This window comes from Dasypus novemcinctus, chromosome 2 (genome assembly GCF_030445035.2).
Source record: "Dasypus novemcinctus isolate mDasNov1 chromosome 2, mDasNov1.1.hap2, whole genome shotgun sequence".
Taxonomy (NCBI): Eukaryota; Metazoa; Chordata; class Mammalia; order Cingulata; family Dasypodidae; genus Dasypus; species Dasypus novemcinctus.
In genome coordinates, this window is record NC_080674.1 from 37,625,926 (window position 1) to 37,652,451 (window position 26,526).

Below are 26,526 nucleotides of genomic sequence, written 5' to 3' on the forward strand. Positions count from 1 at the left end.
TTAAAATCTTCCAGCAAAGAACCCCAAGCTCCACATGGCTTCACTATTGAATTTTATCAAATATATAAAAGAAATAATACCAAACACACACAAACTTTTTCAGAAAATAGAGGAGGAGGGAACATTTTCCAACTCATTTTGTAAGGGCAGTATTCTCCTGATAAAAAGCAAAGCAAAACTATAACCTATATCCCTCTTGAATGTAGATGCAAAAACGCTTAACAAAATATTAGCAATGGAATCTAGTTAAATATAAAATTTTATTTACCCTGACAGAGATATCTATCCCAGAAATGCAATATTGTTTTAACTTCTGAAAATCAGTGTAATATAATAATAGAGTAAAGTTCAAAAACATTAACACCTCAATAGATGCAGAATAAGCATTTGGCAAAATCAAGCACTCATCTTTAAAATAATATTTTTTAAAACTCTTAATAATGACAAGGAAAACTCCCACAATCTGGTAAAAGGCATCTGTAAGAGATCTACACATAATATCATGCTTAATGGTGAAAGATTGAATGCTTTCCCCCTAAGATCAGCGCAAGGCAAGAATATCTGCTCTTATCTCTTCTTTTTAACATTGTACTGGAGAGTCTAGCCAGTGCAATAAGGCAAGAAAAAGAAATTAAAGGCATATTGGAAATAAACTGTCTCTTTCTGCAGGAGACAGTTATCATCTGAGCATAAAATTCTAAGGAATTACCAGAAAATAAAAACCACACCTGGAATAAGTGAGTTTTGGAGTTTGGCATGGTCACAGATACAAGATAAATATTTTAAAAATCAATTGTATTTCAGTACATAGCAATTAATTTGAAAATGAAAAAAAGCATTCATTCACAATAGCATCCTAAAGAATAAAATTCTTTAAAATAATTTTAGCAAAATAAGTGTAAGACTTGTACACTGAAATCTATAAAATATTGCTGAAGTTAAATGCTCTTAATAAATGGAGAATACACTATGTGTATAGATTGGAAGGCTAAGATCTGTAGATTCAACACTATTCCAATCAGAATTCTAGTAGTCATTTTGTAGGAATCATCAAGTTGACCCTAAAATTAATATGGGAATGCAAAGGACCTAGAATTTTCCAAATTATTTCACAAATAAAACAAAGTTGGATTTCTCTTGAATAAATACTTAGGACTGGAAATGCTGGATCATAGGGTATGTGTATCATATACTTTACTAAATAATGTCAAACTGTTTTCCAAAGTGGTTGTGATGCATATTTATGTAACAGATTAAAAAAACAAAACAAAACATATGGTCAGTACAGAGAAATCAAAGGTAAAATATGCCATAAAAAAAAAAAAAAGTTGGAGAAATTACTATATCCTACGTAGTTCCAAAACTCACTATACAGCTATGGTAACCAAGGCAGCTAACGGGGTTGAAAATAGTCAACCACCAGAATAGGGAACTGAGAGTGCCTACAACTCCAAGCAGGAGAATCACATCCATCAACCATGTGGGATCTAAGCCACCTCTCGATATAGAAGTGGTGTGGACATCACCATCACAGGGTCCACAGGATGGAGGAATAAAATATGGGTTGGAGTAGACTTACTTGTATTCTACTATAGAATTATTGTGACTAGTAATGGAAGAAACTGTAGAATTGATGTGGAGAAAGTGGCCATGGTAGTTGCTGAGGGCAGGGAGAGGGAAGAAGAGATGTGGGGACATTTTTGGGACTTGGAGTTGTCCTAAATGATATTGCAGAGACAGATGCTGGACATTATATATCCTGCCATAACCCACTGAATGTACTGGGGGAGAGTGTAAACTACAATGTGAACTACAATCCATGTGGTGCAGCAGTGCTCCAAGCATATGCTGCAGTGATGAATGAGGTTGCTGATGTGGGAAGAGTGGGGGTAGGGGGTGGGGGTGGGGTATGTGGGAACCTCTTATATTTTTTAATGTAACATTTTTTGTGATTTATGTATCTTCAAAAAAATACAATAAAAAAAAAGAAAAGAAAAAAAGAATAGACATGAATGGGACAGAGTAGAGAGTCCAGGAATAAGCCATCACATCTGTGGTCAATTGGTTTTAGACAAAGGTGCTAGTGCAATTCAATAGGGAAAGGATAGTCTTTTCAACAAATAGTAGTGGAACAAATGGCTATCTCCATGAAAAAAAAATCTCGATTCTTACCTCATACCATATGCAGTGTTAACACGAAATGAGTCATCATCCTAAGTGCAAGAACTAAAAGTATAAAATTTCTAGAAGAAAATCTTGGGTTAATCAAAGATTTGTTAGAAATGAGACCAAAAGCATAATCCATAAGAGATAAAATTGATGAACTGGACTTCATCAAAATTAAAAACCTTTTTTCTTTAAAAGACTGTATTAAGGAAATGATCAAAGCACAGTCTGGGACAGTCTTTGCAAATCATAAACCTGGTAAAGATTTTATATTCAGAATAAATAAAGAGCACTTATAACTCACTAATAAGAAGGTAAACATCCTGATAAAAATATGGGCAAAAGATTTGAAGAGATATTTCTCCAAAGAATGTATACAAATATCTAATAAGCCTGTAAAAAGGGTTCAAAATTATTAATCATTAAGGAAATTCAAATGAAAACCACAGATACTACTACACACTCACTAGAATGGCTTTAATAAAAAAGACAGCTAATACCAAGTGTTGATAAGGATGTGCAGCAATTGGAGCCCTCAGACATTGCTGATGGGAATTTGAAATGGTAGTCACTTCAGCAATCAGTTTGGCAGTTTCTTAAATACTTAAATCTACACTTATCATATGACCCAACTCTTTCATTCCTAGGTATATGCCCAAGAGAAATGTCTGAAAATCAAAACTACAATGAGATATCATTTCACACCTATCAGAAGGACCACTATTAAAAAGACAGCTACATATGTGGGAGAGGGTGTGGAGAAAAGGAACACTTGTTCACTGTTGGTGGAATGCAGAAGGGTACAGCCACTATGAAGGACTATTTGGCAGTTCCTAAAGAAGTTCAATACAGACCCTGCAATACCGCTACTGGGTATATACCCAGAGGAACAGAGAGCAGTGACACAAACAGACATCTGCACACTGATGTTCACAGCAACATTATTCACAATTGCCAAAAGCTGGAAACAACCCAGGTGTCCATCAACAAATGAATGGATAAATAAAACGTGGTGTATTCACATGATGGAATATTATGTAAGAAGAAATGAAGTTGCAAAGCTTACAACAACATGGATAAACCTGGACGACATTATGTTGAGTGAAGCAAGCCAGGCACAAAAGGACAAATACTGTATGACTGTTCTACTATGAACTAAATATACTGTGTAACGTACAGTGTGATTCCACTTATATAAAATGTAAATATAAATCAGTTTATAAAGATGAAATTAGATTAGTGGTTATGTAGGGGTGGGGAAGGCATGCTAAGGGGTGTGGAGTTTTTCTTTTTGGAGTAATGAAATAGTTCTAAAATTTTTTGTGATGATAAATGCACAACATTGTGATTATACTAAAAGCCATTGAGGGAGAAGATGTGGTTCAAACAGCTGAGCATCTGCTTCCCACATGGGAGGTCCCAGATTCGGTTCCCACTGCCTCCTAAAAAACAAACAAAAACAAACAAGCAAACAAACAAAAAAACCAACTCAAGCAAGCTAATGTGGCTCAGTGGTTAAGTGCTGGCTTCACACATACAAGGTCCTTACCTCAAAAAAAAATTAAAAGCCATTAATTATATACTTTAGATAGATCATATAGTATGTGACTATATCCCAGTAAAGCTGCTTAACAAGTAATTAAATAATTGTGCAAGAAAAGCAAGAAGTAGCAGTTATGTACAGCAGGGGAAATAGAGAGATTGAGAGGTGAAGAATTTTCTTGTCTGTTTTTGTTTAATATTATTGAACTAATGAAAATGCTCTAAAAATGATTGAAGTGATGAGTACACAACTATGTGATTATATCCAATACCACTGATTGCCACTTTGGATGAATTGCATGCTTTATTAAAATGTATCAATAAAATTGATTTATATAAAAAAATATGTCCACAAAGACATGTACCTGAATGTTCTAGCAGCAATATTCATAACAGTCAAAAATTGGAAACAATCCAGATGTTCAGCAACTGGTGAATGGGTGAACAAAATGTGATGTATCTATGCAATAGAAAAACTACTTAGCAATGTAAAGGAAGCACTGGTACATGCAGTGACACAGATGAATCTCAGAAACCCTATGCTGATTGAAAGAATGCAACCACAAATAACTATGTGTTGTTTGATTTCTTTTATATGAAATTTTGAGAAAAGGCAAACAGAGATAGAAAGCCAACTAGTGATTACCTATCCTAGCTGTGGAAATACGCACTGACTGCAACAGCCTTGAAGAAACAGTTTGGGGTGATGGAAAGATCTAAAACTGGATTGTAGTCATGTGTTCATAACTGAATAAATTTACTCAGAATAATCAGCCTATACAATTACAATGGGCGAATTATTTTATGTACCAATTATACCTTAATCCATAAAAAAGTGTTAATGGTGCCTGTTTTAGCGTGGTATGTATAAAGATAATTTTCATTTCATTTTTGCTTTTCTCCATTTCCTTTTTTTATATCAACATCATGTTTGTAATGAAAGACATTAGAAGTAATTAAAATATAACTACTATATATATATTTCTTTGAGTTAGGCCAGTAATTTATTCAGGTAGAGAGGGAAGAGAAATGGGAGAAAATAGCAGAAAATAACAGAGCAGGGATCCCAGGTAGAGAGGAAGGGGGGTGAAAAGGGATGAAGAGGGCTGATTTACAAGCTACAATTCCCCATTATAAATTATAATTCCCCAGGGTTGCATGCATGACCACATGGTAGAGGAAAAATGGTGAAAGTGGTGCAAAGAAGGCAGGGAACATGTCCAGAGGCAGGAGAGCAGGGCAAAAAATTAACTACTATATTTTTAAGTACTTTTAAACAGACAGGAAATAGTACTCTAGTGGAGTTTAGCCTAACTAAAAATACAGCCTTGCAGTATACCTAGGAGTTTAATATGGTGATTATTTTGGTCTTAGGATAATAAGAGCATTCCAATACAAACTTTCCTTTCTTTACATACAGAAAATCCATGCATTTCATCAGAAGAGTACAAATCAGAACATCATCTAATGCATTCAAATCATGTCTGCCTTTTTGAGAGTCCCGAAAAAACCTGAAACAGCCATGGGCTTTAAACATGAAAATGCCTAGTTGAGCCAAAGCTGACAGCAGACCCTTGTAGAGACTAGCAGCTTGCCATAAATAATTGTTTCCCTTTTTGCAGATGCTGTTGAGCTATATTTTATAAAAAGTATAAGTGCGTATCATGAAACATTGGGCCCAGAGGATTATGAAACTCTGACAACCATTGAGGAATTTAGCAAGTGGCTGATCCAAAATGGGGGAAAACAGGTAAATCAGGTATCAGTTCATAAGCGTAATTGCTAGTTACTTCATTAGATCAGGACAGCGACCTTCATCTCAAAGTTGTGGACCCTGGAGCTCAGAGGTCTCAGGTAAAGACAGGAATGAAACATAGGTCTTGTATGGCTTAAGATATTAGTAAAAACCATTTTTCTTATATCCTGATATATAAGACCTCTCAAATCCAGGATACTCATAATCTCTGGACCAGTAAATTTAATATTTTAAGTCAAAATTGACATACACCTTTGAATCTAGCTGCCAGTTTTTTCCCTTGAGTCTTTGAGGTTTTGTTTTCCCTCAGTTTCTGGCCTTCAGCTCTTTTTTAGTCACAATTTTGTTTTTCACCCCCCAAAAAAGTCACAGAAAATGCTTTTGATTGCTGACCTTTTTGCTTAGGAGTCTCATGAGTCTAAGCTATTACTCAAAAACTTTTGACCTGAATTTTATATACTCAGTGCAGCGTGAACACAGTGAAGATCTTTATCCATCATGAGATTCCACATAACTTTGATCTGACCAAGCCAACTTTATACTTCCTCGGGCAAGTGAGAAACACAGATGAATGTGAGATGGTCTCGGTCATGTGGCAACCAGTTTAAGAGTAGTGTTGTAGACTCACACTAAAAAAGAATTTATATCCAGGAACAAAGAAAAACCTCTTTAATTCTGTATTTGAAAATCTTTATACATGGCCGTGCTCATGATAAAACACTAGTAACCAATGCCTGATGCCCATTTGCCACTTGTTAAGTGCTTCCTGGGGTGCCAAGCTCCTAGGCAAAGATAGGTCAAGAAGAAGTTGACCCGAGGCAGCTCTGAGTCTAGACTTTCTGTGGCACCATGGGAAGGACACGTTTCCTGCTCAAAAGCAAGCTCCATGAGGACAGGGAATTATATCCCTTTTGTTCACTGCACCTGATACAGCAGCTGGCACACAGTAAATGCCCAATAAATATTGAATAATTTGCTGAGATTTATAACACATTTTCTGTGGGAAAATCTATTCTTACTAGGTGCTCTTGCTCCCATCCCCAACCCTGATGTGAGGTTCTAGGCCTGGTCTAGAAAACCATAGCAAATTTATAAGACAGAAGACATGGCAATTTCATTCCCATGAAATAAAATTTTCTTTTTGGTAAGCAGAGGTTTAATCTGCCACCAATAACAAAGAAATAAGAAAAAAATAATCTGACTTATTTTCTTATTCTGAAAAATGCAAAGGTCATTATAGAGCCTTGAGATTGGCAGTGTTTTTTTGGAAGCAGTAACTGACAAAATTTTGTTGTTGTGAGGTCCATATGTGACAGATGTTGATTCCAAACTCAGTTCCAGAGAAGTTTTCTGTTACTAAATATCCACATGGTTAAAACAGGCAGAGAGTGATGTGCAGTTCCTGAGGATTCTAGCAATAACTACACCCCTTCCAAAGAAAGCGTACTGGAGAGGCAAATGCATACAATGAATAATTCCCAGTGTACCCTGGACTTTTCTCTAAAGCATATGCACTATGGTAAGTAGTGAGTATAGTAAGAGTGAGAACTGGGCTGAAAGACAACCGGCCTAAACTTTTCAAAGATGTCAAATGTTATAAAAGACAAAAAAAGGCAGGAGAATTGTTAGAGATTAAAGAAGACCAAAGAGTCATGAAAACTAAATGCAATATGTGATTCTTTTTTTAAAAAATATTTTTAAAATTTATTGAAGTATATCACTTATACATAAACACACATAAAGACTAAATGTATGGTAATAGTTGTGAACTTACAAAATAAACATATATAACATCATACAGGACTCTCATACCTCACCCTACCACCAACACCTTGCATTGTTGTTAAACATTTTTAACTAATGATTAAAGAGCATTGCTAAAATATTACTGCTAACCAAAGTATTTTCCTCCAACCCACGCTATAATTATTATCTTTATATCATTTATATGTGAACATACATAAACAAGTGTACAGTAAAAGTTGTGAACTTACAAAGCAAGCATGCATAACATTCTACAGGGGTCCCATACATCAACCCTCCACCAACACCTTGCAGTGTCATGAGACATTTGGTACAAATTATGAAAGAATATTGTCAAATCTTACTACTAATTATAGTCCTTATCTTACATTTGGCGTATTTCCCCCCTCCCAACCCACCCTATTATTTTTAAAATATATTTTTATGACAGATATTATAAACTTACAAAACAATCATACATGAGCAGAATTCCCAAACAACACTCCTTTATCAATGCACCACACTGTGGTGGAATATTTGTTACAGAGTATAAGATAATATCCGATTGTTACCACGTCCATAATGTACATTTGGCACACATGTTCCATACAGCCCCATTATCAACACAGTACATCTTCGACATAGATGCAAGAATATTACATTATTACTGCTAATCACAGTCCATAGATCATTCCAGTTATATTTTTCCCATGCTTCTCCACATTCCCACCACCCTGAAATAGTGTCCATTTGCTCTAACTCACAAAGGACACTCTTGCCTCTGTACCATCAAGCACAATTCTCATCCACCTCTTGGTTTACCGTGCTATTCAGTTCCTAGATTATTCTCTAGCACTCTGTCAATTGGCATTTACATCCCTAGACTACCATTTTCAGCCACATCCCCATTTATAAACTAGCTGTTACTCACTATGTCTTACCATCCCCTCTATACATTTCCACACTTTTACAGTAAAGCTAATTAAAACTTCTACATACATTAAACATCAGTAGTCCATCTCAGTCCTCTTCTTATCTCCTTTAAGAATCTACCACCTACCACCAGGGCTTGAAGGTATTTTCCTACATTTTCTTCTAGAAATTTTATGGTTCTTGCTTTTATTTTTACATTTTTGATCAATTTTGAGTTAATTTTTTAATAAGGTGTGAAAAAAGGGTTCTCTTTCCTTCTTTTGGCTATGGGTATCCAGTTCTCTCAGTGCCATTTGTTGAATGGATTGTTCTGCCTGAGCTGTGTGGGTTTGACAGGCTAGTCAAAAATCACTTGACTTTACATGTGACGGTCTATTTCTGAACCATCAATTTAGTTCCATTGGTCTATGTGTCTGTCTAGGCAAGTACCATGTTGTTTTTACCACTGTAGCTAGACAATATGATTTAAAGTCTGAAGATGAGTGTCCACCAACTTTGCTTTTCCTTTTTTTAAGATGTTTCTGGCTATTCAGGACCCCTTACCCTTCCAAATAAACTTGATAATCATATTTTCCATTTATATTTTAAAATGTTGGTGGAATTTTTATCAGGATTGCATTGAATCTGTATATCAATTTGAGTATACAAACGACATCTTAATGATATTTAGTCTTCCAATCCATGAGTGTGGAATGTTCTTCCAATTATTTAGGCCTTTTTTACTTTAACACTGAGTTGTAGTTTTCTGAACACAAGTGCTTTATATCATTGGTTAAGTTTATTCCTGAATATTTGGGTTTTATCTGTCATATTTTATTTTGACCACTCTTTTGACACTCTTAGCTACTTTTACTGACAATCTTCATTTCTAGACTCTCTTCCAGGCCTCTCTCCTGTATTTTTGTTTCAGGCTCTAAGCATACCCTTTAGTATTTCCTGAAAATCTGGTCTCTTGCTTAGAAATTCCTTCAGTTTCTGTCTATCCGTGAATATTCTCATTTTTGAAAGACAGTCTTGCTGGATATAAGATTCTTGGCTGGAAGTTTTTCTCTTGTAGTATCTTAAATATATCAGACCACTGTCTTCTTGCCTCCATGGTTTCTGATGAGAAATCAGCACTTAATTTTGTTGGGTATCCCTTATGTATTATGCATTGCTTTGCTCTTGCTGTTCTCAGAATTCTCTTTGTCTTTGGCCTTGGACATTCTGATGAGTATGTGTCGCAGAGTTGGTTCATTCAGATTTTTTTTAGGTGGGAGTATGTTGTGCTTTTTGGACATGAATATCAATGTCCTTCAATAGGATCATGAAATTTTCTACCTTTTTTTTTTTTTCAAGTATTCTTTATGTCCTTTTCCCTTCTCTTCTCCTTCTGGGACACCCATGACACATATGTTTGTACATTTCTTGTTGTCATTTAGTTCCCTGAGACCTTGTTCAATTTTTTCCATTCTTTTCTTCATCTTTTCTTCTGTATGTTCACTTTCAGGGGCCATTTCTTGAAGCTCACCAATCTTTTCTTTTGCCTCCTCAAATCTGCTATTATATGGTTCCAATGTATTTTTAATTTCATTTATTGCACATTCCATTCCCATAAGATCTGCTATTTTTCTATGTATCCTTTCAAATTCTTCTTTGTGCTCATCCCGTTACTTCTTAATATCCTTAATCTCTTTAACCTTCTCATTGAATTTATTAAGGAAATTTGTTTAAACATCTATGATTAGTTGTCACAACTCCTTTCTGTCTTCTAGAGGCTTATCTTGTTCCTTTAACTGGGCCATAGCTTCCTGTCTCTTGGTGCGGATTGTAATTTTTTGTTGATGTCTTGGCATCTGGCCAACTAGAGTATTTATTCTGGGTGCAGTTTTTCTCTTTAGTTTAGGGCTTCCTACCCTTTCTCCCTTGTTGGTTGTGTAGTAGGAGCCAAGGATGTAATTGGTGCTATAAGCTATGGAGGCTTAAACTGCCCTTATTGCCCCAGGGACCAATGAAGCTTCTCCCAACTTTCTCCTTTGCCAAGGGTAGGGACAGAGTCACAGCTGTGTGGAATAATCCAAGTCGTTCAGGCCTACACTGTAGTTGCCCAGAGAGACTGATGAAGCTTCACTCTTCTTTCTCCCCTGCCCAGGGCAGGGATGGAGCTGCAGGTATGGGCAGCAGTCTATGCAGTACAGGTCCAAGATGACCACAGTTGCCCCAGTAGACTTTCGATTATTTAGTCTGTGCCAGCCAAATGTACCTGAGTTACCTGGATAGGCTGGTTCAGGGCCTGCCAACCTCCTCCCTGCCAGAGGTGGGGCTGAAGCCTAGGCTAGGGCTGCAGGCCAATCTTGGTGAAAGAAACTGGTCCCTACTATCACTGTGATTTTCAGTCCGCCCCGCTTCCCCTCATGCTGGGGACAGAGTCAAAATCGTGCCTACTGACCTCTTTCTGACTTGGACAGGTTCAAACTTTAGCTGTGTTTAGGATTATACTTTAGCCCACAAAATTTACTAGTCAGTAGCTGAAGTTGGTACCCAACTGTCTCTTCCTCCCTTGTTTCTGGGAAGTGGAGCTTCCAATTCCATCCACAGAACAGCTCCTGAGGTGGCTTGTGCCTCCAGTGGAGGATGGGCAATGATGGCCTCCATGGTGTGAAGTGCTCTACTTATGAATCTTCTCTGCAGATGGGCAGCCTCCTCCTTCCATCCTTCAGGGATTTTGCAGGATGCTCTTGTCTCTGGAGCCCCCAAACAGGTACTTCAGATAGCTCCAGATAGCTCTGGGTGTTTACTAACTGCCCTTTAGCAGGAGCTGTCTCTAGGAGCGCCTTACTCCGCCACTCTCTTGCTAGTTGTTCCTGATTCTTTTCTTTTTAAGCAGTTTTATTCATACCCACCATACAGTCCATTCAAAGTGTACTATCAGTGGCTGTCAGTATAATCACAGAGTTGTGCTATTATCACCACAATCAATTTTAGAACATTTTTCTTGCTCCAAAAAGAAAAACCCATATACCTTATAACCCCTATTATTGACATTTAGCATTGATGTGTTACTATTGTTAGAATTAATGGAAGAATATTAAAATCTTACTGTTGACTATGGTCCATAGTTTGCATTAGGTGTGTTTTCTCCCATAAACCACCCTATTATTAACATCCTGTAATAGTGACGTACATTCCTTCTAGTTTGTGGAAGAACATTCTTATAATGTTAACCACATTCATGGTCCACAGCAGGGTTATCTATGTTATACAGTCCCATGTTTTCATCCTCTAGCTTTCAAGTTATAAAGAGCATTATGGGACAATTGGGAAATCTAAATAGGGACTGTTAATAGTATTGACTCACTAAACTTCATTGAGAGTAATAATGTGGTTATGTAGGAGAAGTCTCTTATATTAAGAAAATACATGCTTCAGTATTTAGGGATAAGATCTTGAAGACTGCAAATTATTTTCAACAAAAATACATATGGTATATGTTTATATTTGTATATATGCATATATTTTTTTGTTTTTATTTTTTGCATTTTTAATAGATTTTAATATGTTTTAAAAGATACATAGATCATAAAAAATGTTTTTAAAAAGAATAAGATGATCCCATATGCCCCCATTCCCTACCCCACCTCCAATCCTCCCACATTACCAACTTCTTTCATCAGTGTGGCACATTATTGCATGTGATGAATACATTTTGGAGCACTGGTACACAGCATGGATTATAGTCTATCTTGTAGTTTACCCTCTCTCCTAGTTCATTCATTGGTTTATGGCAGGATATATGTTGTCCTGCATCTGTCCCTGCAATATCATTCAGGACAACTCCAAGTCCCAAAAATGCCCCATATCACACCTCTTCTTCCCTCTCCCTGCCCTCAGCAACTCCCATTACCACTGTTTCCACATCAATGATAGTTTCTTCCATTGCTAGAGTCACAATAGTTCTATAGTAGAATACCAGTAAGTCCACTCTAATACATATTTTATTCCTCCATCCTGAGGACCCTGGGATAGCAGTACCCACTTTTCCTCTAACTCGAGAGGGGACTTAAATCCCACATAGCTGATGGATGCAATTCTCCTGCTTGCAGTTGTAGACTCTCTCGGTTCCCTGGTGTGGGGGTTGACCATCCCCACCTCCCTGATAGCCAAAATGGGCAAGTCCAATGAACCAGAGAGTAGATGCTGCAACTCCACTGAGGCTTGGGGCCCAACTGGCACAGTCAGTCCAGAGATTCAAGTATCCCAAGCATACATCAACCCCAGTGCCAACCACAGGTTTGTAAAAGTGATAGAAGAGGCTTGTGTAGAGAGGTCATATCTGAGTCCAATGCCATCACACTCAGGAGCACAAATTCCAAAGTAGGGCCCACTGGCAAGGCACTGAACTCCAGAGCCATCTGTCATGTAGGACCTGGGTATTTCTGTAGCCTTCAGGAGGACCACTACTTGGGGTTGTATCTATTTTGCCTGTCTCTGAGATCCTGTTGAGATGTGCATAAGCGCTACCCCTCTGATGACCTCCTGGCTCATTTTGATGTCTCTGAGCCATATACATTCATTTGTCTTTACTGTTTCCCCCTTTTATTTAAGGTCTTTTTCTAATTGCATCACCAGCTGGTGACTGGTAGAAATCCTTCAGCACCTGGGAGGCTCATCCCCAGGAGTCATGTCCCACGCTGGGGGAAAGGTAATGCATTTACATGCCGAGTTTGGCTTAGAGAGTGGCTACATTTGAGCAACATGGAGGCTCTCAGGAGGTAACTCTTAGGCACCCTGCAGCTCTAGGCCTAGTTGAAATTTCAAGCACACAGGCTCCTAAGCACAGTCATCAGTATCAAGCACCCATCATTTTACCAACCTTCTTCATTGGCCTTTGTCCTTGCACTTAGGGGATTGTTGCTGTTCCACTGGGGAATGTGACAGAGCGCCCCAGAATGGGAACTCAGCACTCCCCCAGTTGTTGCGTGAAACTCTACCCATTATGTCAATACCCAAAAACATCCAAACATATCTATATATCCTATATGCATGCTCTGGAGAACTCCCTCTCACCCATGCATCCCCTATCAATGACACTCCCCATCATTGCTTCTCCCCTGCCATAGTTGAACCCCTCTGTGATGCAAAACTTCTTTAAAAATGAAGTCTAATACATTGCTGAATTCAATTGGTAGGAAAATGAAATAGTAATGATAAGTTTAAAGATTAGAAATAGAATACATAATAATTTAGAAAACCTAAAGTAAAAAATAAATTAGTGTATTAAAAAATGAAAATTTTATTTTTGCCTTTCATTACTGTAATAGGTGTTGCCCTGTATGTACAGAGGCAAGGCAGTCTCTTCCATTTCTTTATTTTAAAGAGATAGATAGCAAGATAAAGCAATTATGCCAAAATGGTAGCCATTAGTGAATCTAGGTGAAAATTTGATGTGTATTCATTGTACTTATTCTTTCAACTTTTCTGAATTTTCTAAATAGAGACTTCACAGGAAAAAAGAGTGAGGTTAATGTTATTCAGCAACCTGGTTTGAATTCTGATGCTGCCAAATACACACTGTGCAATCTTGGGCAAGACATTTAGCTTTATTAGTCCATTCCCTCCTCTATGAAATGTCCCTGTCTCATAGGGAGTCATGAAGATCAAATCATATTATACATATGAATTAACTATGATCATTATTTACAAACTTGGAACTTTGCCTCCTAATGGAAGCAAATTACTTAGGTAACACATGATACATGACTGGTCCTAGTGGGTTATGTCATTGTGGAGTAGAATTGCTCCACAATAGCACTTTGGGATAGGTGGCATAGAATTGTCAGACTGATTTTTTTTCCCTTGTCCCCTAGGAGGCTTACAGACTGCTACAGGTTTCACTAAAGTCCCAGATCAGCTACCGTGATTGTAGTAAAAAAGTGGCTGAAACCCTTTATAACATGGGCAGGATCTACTTTGCCAAAGGAGAGCTCCAAAAGGCAATTCCACTGCTGAAGAAGGTGAATGATGACTGGTTTTGTTACATTTTCTCCTGGGCTTGTAAGCAGAAGGTGAAGGCTGATTTTTAAAAAATTTCTTCCTTTTCCCTCTCCCTTCCTCCTTTACCCCCCCTTCCTCCCTCCCTCCCTTTCTCCTTTCCTTCCATTCTTCTTTTCTCAATGTTTCTTATTACAAAGTAAAAGAACAAGTTAGAAAATATAAACTCAAAAACAAGAAAATAAAAACCTCCCATCATCTTATCACTCAGAGATAGTAATCTATTATCAATGATTATTCCCTTTTTTTTTTTTGGTTTTAGTAGATTTTTAACCAGGGCAAAAAATATGGAAACTCAAAAATGTAAATAATGTTTTGTTGTTCTTCGCATGACATAGCTTAGCTAACTCAGGTTTCTTTGGGTTCCAATTCCTTTCCTGAACTTTGATTTACTGGCTCCAGTGAGGAAACCAAGATATTGAGGTGGCGGAGGGTGAGGCTCCATTTGCTCTTTGTATGTACCACCACACTTATTTATCACCACTGCTTAAGCAGAGCCTGGCAAACTGAGCATATAGACCTTGGGTTTTATTCTTGCTTAACCCACCTTAAGGGCCTTGCTTTTGAAATTTTCTTTGTCTTCTTTTAAGAGGAAATATAAGAATTGGAACCATACTCTGTCATGTAATGAATCTCTTTTTAAAAGTTTCACAGGAGGATTTAAATTCCATTTTCAAGTTTTCAAAGACTTTCATTGGCATAAATCATGCCAATGAAATGAGGGGGGAAGCGGATTTGCCCCAACAGATAGGGTATCCGCCTACCACATGGGAGGTGCAGCATTCAAACACAGGGCCTCCTGACCCATATGATAAGCTGGCCCATGTGCAGTGCTGATGCACACAAGGAGTGCCATGCCTTGCAGGAATGTCCCCCGCATAGGGGAGCCCCATGTGAAAGGAGTGCACCCCATAAGGAGAACCGCCCAGTGTGAAAAAAGCACAGCCTGCCTAGGAGTGGCACCTCACACACAGAGAGCTGACACAGCAAGATGACACAACAAAAAAACGAGACACAGATTCTGGGTGCTGCTGACAAGAATGTAAGCGGACACAGAAGAACACAGCAAATGGACACAGAGAGCAGACAACTGGGGGGCGGGTGAGGAAGGGGAGAGAAATAAATAAAAAATAAATCTTTAAAAAAAAAAGAAAAGAAATGAGGGGAACTCTAGTACCCTGTTTTCAATGTCAAATGTAAGAATTGGGCCATTTGTAAGAGAAAATGTCCCCAAATGTCTAATAAACATAAGAAGACATGTCCAGACTTCCTAGGAATCAAAGAAATTTAAGTTGAAACAGTGATTCAATTTTTTAAAAACCCAACTAGCAAATATTTTTAATAAAATGATGCATGTGTTTTCAAGGTTGTGGAAAAGAGGCATACTCACACACCACTTATAGAAGTATAAATTGGTATGATATTGCTGGAAGGCAGTCCAGCAATGTGTGTAAAAGCCTTAAAATGTTCACACCTTTGATCTAGTAATTATACTATTAAGTCTTTCTTCTAGAGAGAGCTTCAGAGAGCTACACAAAGATGTGTCAACAATTATATTCATCAATACTTATTTAATAATGATAAATGTAAATTTAAAATAATCTAAATGTCAAAAAGGTGCTGGTTAAATATACTGTATTCTTATAAATAATACTAGGCAGCTAATAAAAATTTAAGTTCTGAAGAATTTGCAAGAACATTGGGAAATACAGTTAAGAGAAAAATAGCATTTACCAATTAGTATATATTATATGATCTTTCTTAATAAAAACACGCATATGACAAAAGTCCCTTAGCAAAATAATCTCAAAGCCTTCTGTCAGAGGTTGTCTTTAGGAGGTGCGATTATAGGTGATTCCTGTTCTCTCTATATTTTCTTATTTTTTTGTTTCCCTAAATAAATATGATCTTTTTTTTCACAATCAGGAAAAAATCCATTGCTTTCTAATTTGGAAGAATTACCTGATATACCTAATCTTAGTGTGTACATATCAGCAGGGGCTCAAGTAAGAGGTGCATTGATGGACTGTTTATAGGTAGCCAATTAATTAAGAACCAATCCAAAAGATAAAAGGGAAAGGAGCAACAGCATATTTATGAGTAGAAGCTCATGCAAAAATAGCCCCTCAACTCTTCTTATTGCCTCCCTAGAATATCTGAGCCCTCCTCTCTCTGGAAAGGCAGAATACAGAAGATAGTGAGAGGGTAAAAAACAACAACAATAACAACAAAAAACCGAAAAATAAAAGAATTCTTTGTGCTGGACTCAGTAAGAACATGAAAGCTAGGAAGTTGGCTATTGTAAGAACCAATACTTATTTGTAATCAACTTGCCTTTGTTCATTTTTATTCCCTTCTCCCCTCCCTTCCTCTCTTTTTCTTCTTTTAGTAAAGTTCTTTTATGAAAATTCTCTGCTTTTTTAGATGTGTTAAGGGGGAACATCATAAATTCTGTGTCTATTCCTAGACCAGAATCTTAAGAGAGTAACATCTGAATCTTAGATTCTACGTATGACAGTGGTAGAATTTCATGAAAGAAGTCCAAAATTGGGCAAAATCAGGAATAGCTTGTATATGCATCCTCATCCAAGCAATGGCTCCCTGTCCAGATTGCTCAAAGCACCCTGGAAATCCATTCTGTTGCAGTGGCATGTGAGATGCTCTACTAGAAACCAGAGGAAAAGGAAAGAGAAAAAAATGAGAAAGTAGTTGATATAGAAGACAAAGTAGAGATTCAGCCTAAAAATTATATATACTTCTGAAGAAAAAGTTATAATAATTGAAATAGAAGCAGTAGTCAGAGAGAATTATAGATGACTTTTCTGAAATGAAAGAAGACCCCAGCATATACAATGTAAGGGCTTAACACATTCCACACAAAGTTAATGAAAAGAGAGCCCCAACTAGATTTCCCAAGCAATGAATATTTGATGGCAGGGATACATCCTCCATTTGGAATACGAATTCAACTTGGAAATTTAGGGAGCTGGTGAGGGTAGGTAGCTTCTGCCTCTTTGTTATCAGCCTTTCTCCTTAGGGTTTAGCCATGGCCCTACTTCAGTGTCCCAACCCAGAAAGGAGGAGAGGGGAAGACATCCTGATAGCAGGGTGGGTATTTCAAGGTTTTAACACCACCCTCATGCTGGGTTTCCACTAGCAATGGGATGCTGATGATGAAGTGTCTGGAATAGGGTGTGTTAATGGATGTTGTCCTATGGTTTGGAAACTGCTCCTAGAACTAAAAAGAAGGTGATGGAGAGTTTCAACCTTATGTCCTTGGAAGAAATCCCTTTGGCAGAAAGAATACAACATAAGGAGGGTCATTCATACATATTAGTGATATTTTTTACTGCCTTTTTCTCTGGGGCTGTTCAAGTTTCACATAAAAGGAACCAAACTTAAGTGTAGTAGGGGGTTGGTGAAAAGGTATAGAAAAGGCAAACATTAGAGAGTGATAATCTTTTTTTTTTTAAGATTCATTGTTGCTTGTGGTCAGTGTCTCCTCTCTGTGTCCATTTGCTGTGTGTTCTCTGTGTCTGCTCGTCTTCTCTTTAGGAGGCACTGGGAACTGAACCCAGGACCTCCCATGTGGAAGAGAGGTGCTCAATCACTTGAGGCACCTCAGCCCCCTGGTTCATTGTGTCTCTCATTGTCTTTCCTCCTTGTTTCTCTTTTGTTGCATCATCCTGTTGTGTTGGCTCACTGCACCTGCCCACTGCCCCAGCTTGTCTTCTCCAGGAGGCACTGAGAACTGAACCCGGGACTTTCCCAAGTGGTAGGCAGAAGTCCAATCACTTGAGCCACTTCTGCTTCCCATGATAATTTTTTGATGAAATAATTTTTATGGAGGTATAGTTGATATACAATAAGCTGCACTTATTTGAAGTATACAATTTAATCAATTTTGAACTCTGTATACACCTGTAAAACCATCACCACAATCAAGATAATGAACATATCACCCATTCTCAAGAGTTTCCTCATGCACATTTATAAGCCATCAATTCCACCCTGCTGGGTTCCATTCCCAGGCAACAAGTGTTCTGCTTTTGTCACTAAACATTTGCATTTTCTAGAATTTTGTATAAATGAAATCATACAGTTTATATGCTTTTGTATGGTTTCTTTAAAAATAATTATTCTGAGATTCACCCACATTATTGTGTATTTCAATGGTTCATTCCTTATTGGTGAATATTCCATTGTAAGGACATACCACAACGTGTTTATCTATTCATCTGTTGGACATTTGTGTTGTTTTCTTATTTATTTATTTCTCTCCCCTTCTCCCCCCTCAGTTGTCTGCTCTCTGTGTCCATTTGCTGTGTGTTCTTCTGTGTCCACTTGTATTCTCGGCGGCACTGGGAATCTCTGTCTCTTTTCGTTGTGTCATCTTGCTGCATCAGCTCTCAGTGTATGCAGTGCCACTCCTGGGCGGGCTGTGCTTTTTTTGTGCAGAGTGACTCTCCTTGAGGGGCACACTCCTTGCACGTGGGTGACTTGCCTGTGTGGTACGGCACTCTTTGTGAGCATCAGCACTCTACGTGGGCCAGCTTACCACACGGGTCAGGACGCCCTGGGTTTGAACTCTGGACCTCCCATGTGGTAGGCAGGCATTCTATCAGTTAAGCCAAATCCACTTCCCTGTGTTGTTTTCAATCTGAGGTTATTATATAGATAAATCGTACATGTACAAGTCTTTGCATGGACATATGCTTTTTTTCCCCTCTTGGTTGGATACCTAGGAGTGGAATGACTAGATCACATGGTAGGTGTATATTTACCATTTTAAGAAACTGGCAAAGTTTTCCAAAATTACATTCCCACCAGCAGTCTCGCTAACATTTGGTATGGTCTCTGTAGTCTTGCTAATATTTGGTATAGTTAGTATTTTTCATTTTAGTTATTCTTATATATGTGTGGTGGTATCTCATTGTGGTTTTAATTTGCATTTCCTCATGATAATGACGTTGAGCATCTTTTCATGTACTTAATTTCCATCTCCATATCGTCTTTTAAAAATTTTTATAGTTTCTTTGCTTTATCATAGTTTATTTTACAAATAATAAGTCACTCAGAAGGAATAAAAACAAAAAGTGACCAACACTGTAATAGAAAATGAGAAATGGATGTGAAGAACTTTTTCACAAAGCACTATACTTTAGTTACAAATATATGGAAATCTTAAAACAATCATACAATCATTTTCTTATCTCATTAGAAAATTATACACCTGAGTGAGCTCTATATTATATATATACCTGAGATAGGTATGTGAGCATTCTCCTATCTTGTTAGAGACTAATTTGCTTCAACCCTTGGGGAATGCACATTAGCAATATGAACAAAGAACTTTACAAATACATTTATTCTTTGATCAATTATTAATACTTCTATTCCTAGGAAAAGGTTAGTCACAAAGATGTTCATCTCGATTCTAGCCATAAGAATGGAGAAAAATACATTCACAGCAATGAGGGGGAAAATGTATATTATGAAAATATGCTCCCATTACATTTTTTCCTAAAATTCTTATTTTATTTCATTTTTTATATCAGTCTTACAAGTTATTCCATTAAAATTAGATAATAACTATAATTATAATAAATCTTCTTTGGTCTGTGGTTACACTCTCCCCTTACATTTGTTCATTCCTCAATCTTGAGGGACTTGGGATGATGTCCACTCTGACTGTGTCAGGCTGAAAGGGGACTTACATATTATAGGGCAGAGGAAAGAAATTGTTTTGCTTGCAGTTCAAGATACTCCTTGTTTTGAGGATGGCACTAGTTCATCATCATCATTTTGTTAGTTGTCCAGGGTGAGCCCAAAGAACTGTAGGGTAGGAGTTGGCCACAACTCTGCTGGGTTTTAGGACTCAACCAACATATGAACAATGTGAAGATTTAAGCCTCTGAGAAATACATTTAACAGGTACATTAAAAATTATAGGTTCAAATAAAAGGAGTAGAAGAATCATGATTAGGGGAATCATGAGTATAACTATGTTATATTAGGGAAATAGATTTTCATATATTCCCAAATAGGGCCTGCCGAGGGGGTGTTGATTTCATGAGACTGTATGGATTGCCTATGGTGTCTGGAAATCCCTAGAGCCCTCAAGAACACTTTTGTATGAGGGTTTGTTTATGTTGCAGTTGAGAAACCTGCCTGAGACCTGCATAAGCATAACCACCGGAATGATCTTCCAACTCATTTTGAAATAGCCTAGCCATAAAAACTCTTTTACTTAACATTTCCCCTTTTGGTCATGGTCTTTTTCTAAATGCATTACTGATTAATGATTACTGATCAGTATTCTGGTAATAATCCCTCAGTGCCAGGAAGACTCATACCTGAGAGCCATGTCCCACATCAGGGAGAAGGTAGTGAGTTTATTTGCAGAGTTTGGCTTAGAAGCCACATTCGAGTAACAAGGAGATTTTCAGAGACAACACTGAGGAATTAATTATAATTGGACTTAGTTTCATTATTACAGAAATAAGGTTCATAAATGCAAGATCAAAGACTTAGCATACTGGCATGTTTTCTTTTATTAGGCAAAGCTTATCAATTCCTGAGAATTTTATTCTTATTTGATCCATATCTCCTTTGGTGAAGTATCTGTCTAAATCTTTTGCCCATTTTTAATTGGTTGTTTATTTTCTTATTGAGTTTTGAGAGTTTTAAAAAAAGTATGTTCTATATAAAAGTTCTTTTCCTTATATCTGATTAACAAATATTTTTGCCCAGTCTGTAGTCTGTCTTTTCATTCTTTTAACAGTGTCTTTTAAAGAGCAGAAGTTTTAAAATTCAATGATATCCAATTTATCAATTTGTTCTTTTATGGATTGTGCTTTAGCATTTTATCTAAGGAATATCTGCCTAACCTAGTCACAGAAATTTCCTTTCATGCTTTCTTCTAGAATATAGTGTAAAATTTAACATTTAGGTCTATGATCCACTCAAGTCAATTTTCCAATATAACAAGAGAAATGGATCCAAGTTTGTATCTTTGCATTTGTATATCCAACTGTTCCAGCACCACTTATTTAAAAGATGTTCTTTTCTCCACTGAATAATGTATATATCTTTAACTTATCACAGTCTACCTTCAAGTTATATTAAAACACTTCACATATAAAGTAAGAACATAATATTTTCCCTTTCTCTTCTCTAGACTTTATATATTATTGTCATGCATTTTACATTTACATTTTAAAAACTCTACATTGTTATTATGTTGTTTAGGCAGTCTTTTCATGAGCTGTGATAATAAAAACTTTCATCTATATTTACCTATGTAGCTATTATATCCGGTGTTGTTCATTGTTTATGTAGATTCAGATTTCTATCTGGTGTCATTTACCTTCTGTTTGAAGAACTTCAACATTTCTTGTAATGTAGGTCTGATGGTGGTGAATTCTTTCAGATTTTGTATGCTCACAAACATCTTTATTTTAACTTCATTTTTGAAGGATAATTTTAAAAAGATTTTTTTGTCGGGCTTAGAATTCTAGGTTGATAGGTTTTTCTTTCAGTGCTTTAAAGATGTTGCTCAACAGTCTTCTCATTTGCACTATTTTAACCAGATATCTGATAGCATACTTATATTTGTTCCTCTATACATAACATGTCTTTTATCTTGAAATGTTTTAAAGCCTTTTACTGATCACTGATTTTAAACAAATTAGTTATGTGCCTTAGTGTAACTTGTAAGTTTTCATTGTAAATGAAATGGAAAGTGTGGGCTATTATTTCTTCAAATATTTTTTCTAGCCTTCTTTCTTTCTCCTCTCCTCCTAGAACACCAGTTACATGTATATTAGTCCACTTGACATTGTTCCACAGCTTATTGATATTCTTTCCATTAAAAAAAATTCTTCCTATGTTTCATTTTTAATAGTTTCTATTGCTATCTTCAGGTTCATGAATCTTTTTTTCTCCACTGTTTAATTTACCATTAATTCCTTCATGTCTAGAAGTTTGATTTGGCCTGTTTTGTAATGTGTTCCATGTCTCTACTTAAGTTTTATAATGTAGGGAATATATCTGTTATAATGTTCTTCTTTTCTATGTGAAATATCTGTGTCAATTCTGGGTTGACTTCAATTGGTTGATTATTCTCATTATATGTCATATTTTATCACCTTTTTGCATATCTAGTAATTTGATAGGATGGCAGGCATTGTGAACTTTACTTTTTTGGTTGCTGATTATTTTTGTATTTTTATAAAGTTCTTTGAGCTTTGTTCTGAGATATAATGTTGTTTAGAAATAGTTTTATCCTTTCAAATCTTGCTTTTTAAAGTTTAATAGGTGGAACCAGGGAAGTACTTGGTCTTGCACTCTTCTGAGGCAAGACCTTCCTGAATACCCAGTCCTGTCAGATGGTTCTTTCCCCAGCTTCAGGTAGTTTCTTCACCTGCATGCACTGGTCAGCTGAATCAATGAAGGGGACCTTCTGAAGATCTCTGTGGTTCTTTTTCTGTGTAATTTTCTCCTTTCTGGTACATTGTCCTATGAACTATACCTGCTTTGTTCGCCTGGACTCTTAACTCTGTCTACTCAACTCAGGGAGTTTACTGAGTTCCAATTTTTCTTTGTTTCATTTTGCACAGTTTCTATCACTGTGTCTTCAAGTTCACCAATTTTTTTCTTCTTCATTGTCAAACATCCTGTTAAATTCCATCCAGTGTATTTTTACTCTTTAATGTAATATTCATCTTCCCAGGTTTGATTTAGTTCTTGTTAAAAATATCTTCCATGTTCCTGATTAACTTTTTGAGCATGTAAATACAATTACAATAACAGTTTCCATGTCCTTCTCTGATCATCTAACATCTGTGTCAGTTCTGAGTTGATTTCTGTTTTTCTCATTATGGGTTGCACTTTTCTGCCTCTTTTCATGCCTAACAATCTTCGTTTGTATATCAGATATTGTGAATTTTACCTTTTTGAGTGTTGGATATTTCTGTATTAACATTTTTTAACTTTGTCCTAGAATTCAGTTAAATTATTCGGAAACAGTTTGCTCCTTTTGGGTCTTGCTTTTAAGGATTTAAGTGGGATTAGAGTAGCATTTATTCTAGGGCAACTTATCCACATTTCTCAGGCAAGAGCCTTCTGAGTATGTCACCCAAAACTCCATGAACCTTGAGGCTTCTAGTTTGACTGGTGGGAATAGGTGCTACTTGTGACCCTGCATGGGCACTGGGCACTGATGCCTCCAATTCCTGCCAATGATTATTTTCCCAGCCTTGGGCAGTTTCATCATGTGCATGTGCTAATCAGTACTTTGCTGAATACTTTGCTGCATATCATTCTCTTTCGGTGTAACTATTTCTTCTCTGGTACTCTGTCCCGAGAATCTTCCATGACTCTCAGCTCCATCTTCTCAACCTAGGGAATACCTTGAGCAATGCTTAGTTCTCTTCCCCTTTACCATGGCCTGGAAACAATTTCAAAGCAGTAATATGGATGAGCATAGAGCTTACCTTGTTTTCCATCTTTCAGGGATCCCAAATTCTCTGTGGCCAGATGTTCAGTGTCTTAAAAATCATTTCCTGTATTCTGTCTACTATGTATTTTTTCTTTGGTTGTTTCAGGCAAGAGGGTAAATCTGGTCCCTATTATTTCATTTTGGCCAGAAGCAGAAGTCAGCAATAAAACTTAAAATGGAAAACAGCCTAAGAGTAGAGTGATGTAGCATGAATACAATGTAAATTTGGGACACATACACAGATTTCGTTTGCATTCATCCTTTTGGTTATAGTTATTTGGAAAATCTTGATGGGAATCACTAGTCTGGTTATGTTTTAAATAAGGACACATCAATTTTTGGCTGCTCACAGTCATGTGTGACAGCGATAGGTGTCATATACAGCAGGAGAGGTGCAGAGGGTAACTAAAGAGCCTTCAATCCAGGCTCCTTTTCCTCTTTTGTAAGAAACCAGTGAAATGCAGTGCAGGCATTTGAAATTTAAACTTGTGTTATCTCAGTTCAACTAGTCCTCTAATGAGTTTGGTTTATAATTAAGGGGCTTGCTACCTGATTCTCTTTAACCTGTTATGTTTTTCATCTCACCTACAGTGCCTGATGATTCAAATCCTTGTATATGGAAGTGAGCACAGTAAAATCAGAGAGACAAAAAAAATCCTTTCATTATTGCAGAGGTGAGTTCAAGCCCTGGCTATCAACTTGGATTATCAATGTAGATATATGGGTATCAAGTCCTCTCCAGACTCATCCATTAGGGGTGATTCACCACTGTCCTTCTTGCTCGTGGCAAAATGCTTACTGTATGATAGATTTGGCCAAATTCTATACTGGAGATAAAAGTCAATTTCCTGTAAACTTTCACAAGTCAGTGTTACAGGGGTCTATTGCTGTAACATTTAGTATTTAGAATATCCCTTTCTAACACTGCAAGGCAGCATTGTAGCTGACTCCCTGTTATGGATACAGTATGGATTTATATAAATAATTGAGTACAATAAAACTATTTCTCTTGCTGGATATGCAATATTCAGATCCATAAATATTAGGTAAGTTTTGAGGGGCAGGTATAATTGTCTCCAAACTTAGCAATGAAAGAGCCACTTCAGATTTCTTTTTAAGCCAAAGAATGTTTGGTGCAGACCTGCCCCTTGTTTATCCTTGGCATATCATTTACGTTTGCTCATGACCTTAAACTGTTCTAAGAAAGGAGAAGAGAAAATTTGTTGAGTATATTCTAAATCCTTAACACTGAGCTAGGTGCTATTCATAACATATTTTCTTTAATCCACACAAATACCCAACATGGCCATCTTTTGACAGAAGGGAGATGCTGATATCCTATAAAGGAACTTACCTAAATTTATTCAGTAAGTCTAGAGATTTGAACCCAAGCAAGTCTGACTCTATAGTCCATATGCTTTTTGAGGCTTAGTTCAGGGATGAGAGTTAGGACCCTGACTACTGTTCTCAAGAGGAAGCTATGGCTCACAATCGGTCCCCTTCTCAACAAGCTCTGCGTGTGGACCTTGAACAGGTAGGGAACAAGATGAACCTAAAGAATACTTTCAGTCCATCCTATCCCCACCTATTTCAGCCAGAGCCACACCTAAAGTAGGCCCAACAGAAATAGTAGATCTCCTATTTTATCATTACCCAGAAGAGGTGGTTTTCATGGCTCTCTCAGTAATGCCTATGGTAGAGATATCCAGGATCATTTTAGGGCAATGTGGGAATTTTGCCTCTGGCATGTTAGCATCTATGAATATTTATTTTCGTAATCAATAACCTTTTAAAAATATTAATAATGAGTAATAATGGGGAACTCCTTATATACCCTTGGCATTGTATTATATATATAGAGAGAGAGACTATTTGTGATCCATGAACAACCCTGTTAGGCAGGTATTTTTATCCCAAGTGTTCAGATGAGGAAGCTGAGGCTCAGAAAGTCATCTAGCTGGTAAGTGTTGGTAAGACACAAACCCAAGTCTGTTAGATGTCAAAAATAGACCTCCTATCTCTGTACAGTAGGAATTCTGTGCTTGGAGTGTTCGTATATACTTGTAGGGACACCTGGTCAACAGGTAAGTCTCTGGATCCCCATTTTACATATGGGAAAACTGAGGATTGATTTGTTTGGGTTAACTTACCCTGGAAGAGGTAGAGTTAACTCCAGAATGTGTTCTCTGAAGTCAGACTGTCTGGATTTAAAATTCAGGCTTCAACCTTCTGTTCTCTGACCTACATGAAGTTTCTTCATCCCTCTCAGCCTCTATTTTCTCATTAGTGAAGGGAGTTTTCTGAGAGTTAATGAGATCATATGTAATACAGCACTTGGAACAGGTCCTGGCACATCTTAAATGTTCAATCCATGCCACTGTAATAATAATAATAATACTTTAGAAATAATGATAAAAACAGCTTTCTTTTTGAGGTGCTGGAGATAAGAAGTCACAATTTTTAAATTAGGGGCTTCTGTGTATCACCACAACTGTTATTATTTTATATTAAGAGTAATAATTAAAGAGTATAAATTACTGAAGTCAGACTTGTGTTCCTAAGCTGCCTCGACATTTTTTTTAATTAATTTTTTTTATTTTTAAAGAAGCTTTAGATTACATAAATGTTACATTAAAAATATAAGGAATTCTCATATGCCCCACTCCATCCCCTTCCCACACTTTCCCACATTAACAGTATCCTTCATTAGTATGGTATATTTGTTACAATAGATGAACCCATATTGAAGCATTGCACTAAGCACAGACTACAGTTTACATTATAGTTTACATTTTGCCCTGCACAATTTTATAAGTTATGACAAAATATACAATGGCCTGTATCCATCACTGCA

At 36.9% G+C, this 26,526-nt stretch overlaps 1 protein-coding gene across 3 annotated transcripts in view; it reads left to right on the forward strand.

Annotated features, from left to right (window-relative positions):
• TTC23L (tetratricopeptide repeat domain 23 like) overlaps positions 1–26,526 on the forward strand; it is an 83,720-nt gene that overhangs the window by 44,963 nt on the left and 12,231 nt on the right. For all 3 annotated transcript variants that reach the window (XM_071207753.1, XM_071207755.1, XM_058307677.2), the window contains exons 9-11: positions 5,331–5,458; positions 13,987–14,133; positions 24,264–24,346. In XM_071207753.1, the coding sequence (XP_071063854.1) occupies positions 5,331–5,458; positions 13,987–14,133; positions 24,264–24,346 (358 nt within the window). The remainder of the gene's footprint in view (positions 1–5,330; positions 5,459–13,986; positions 14,134–24,263; positions 24,347–26,526) is intronic.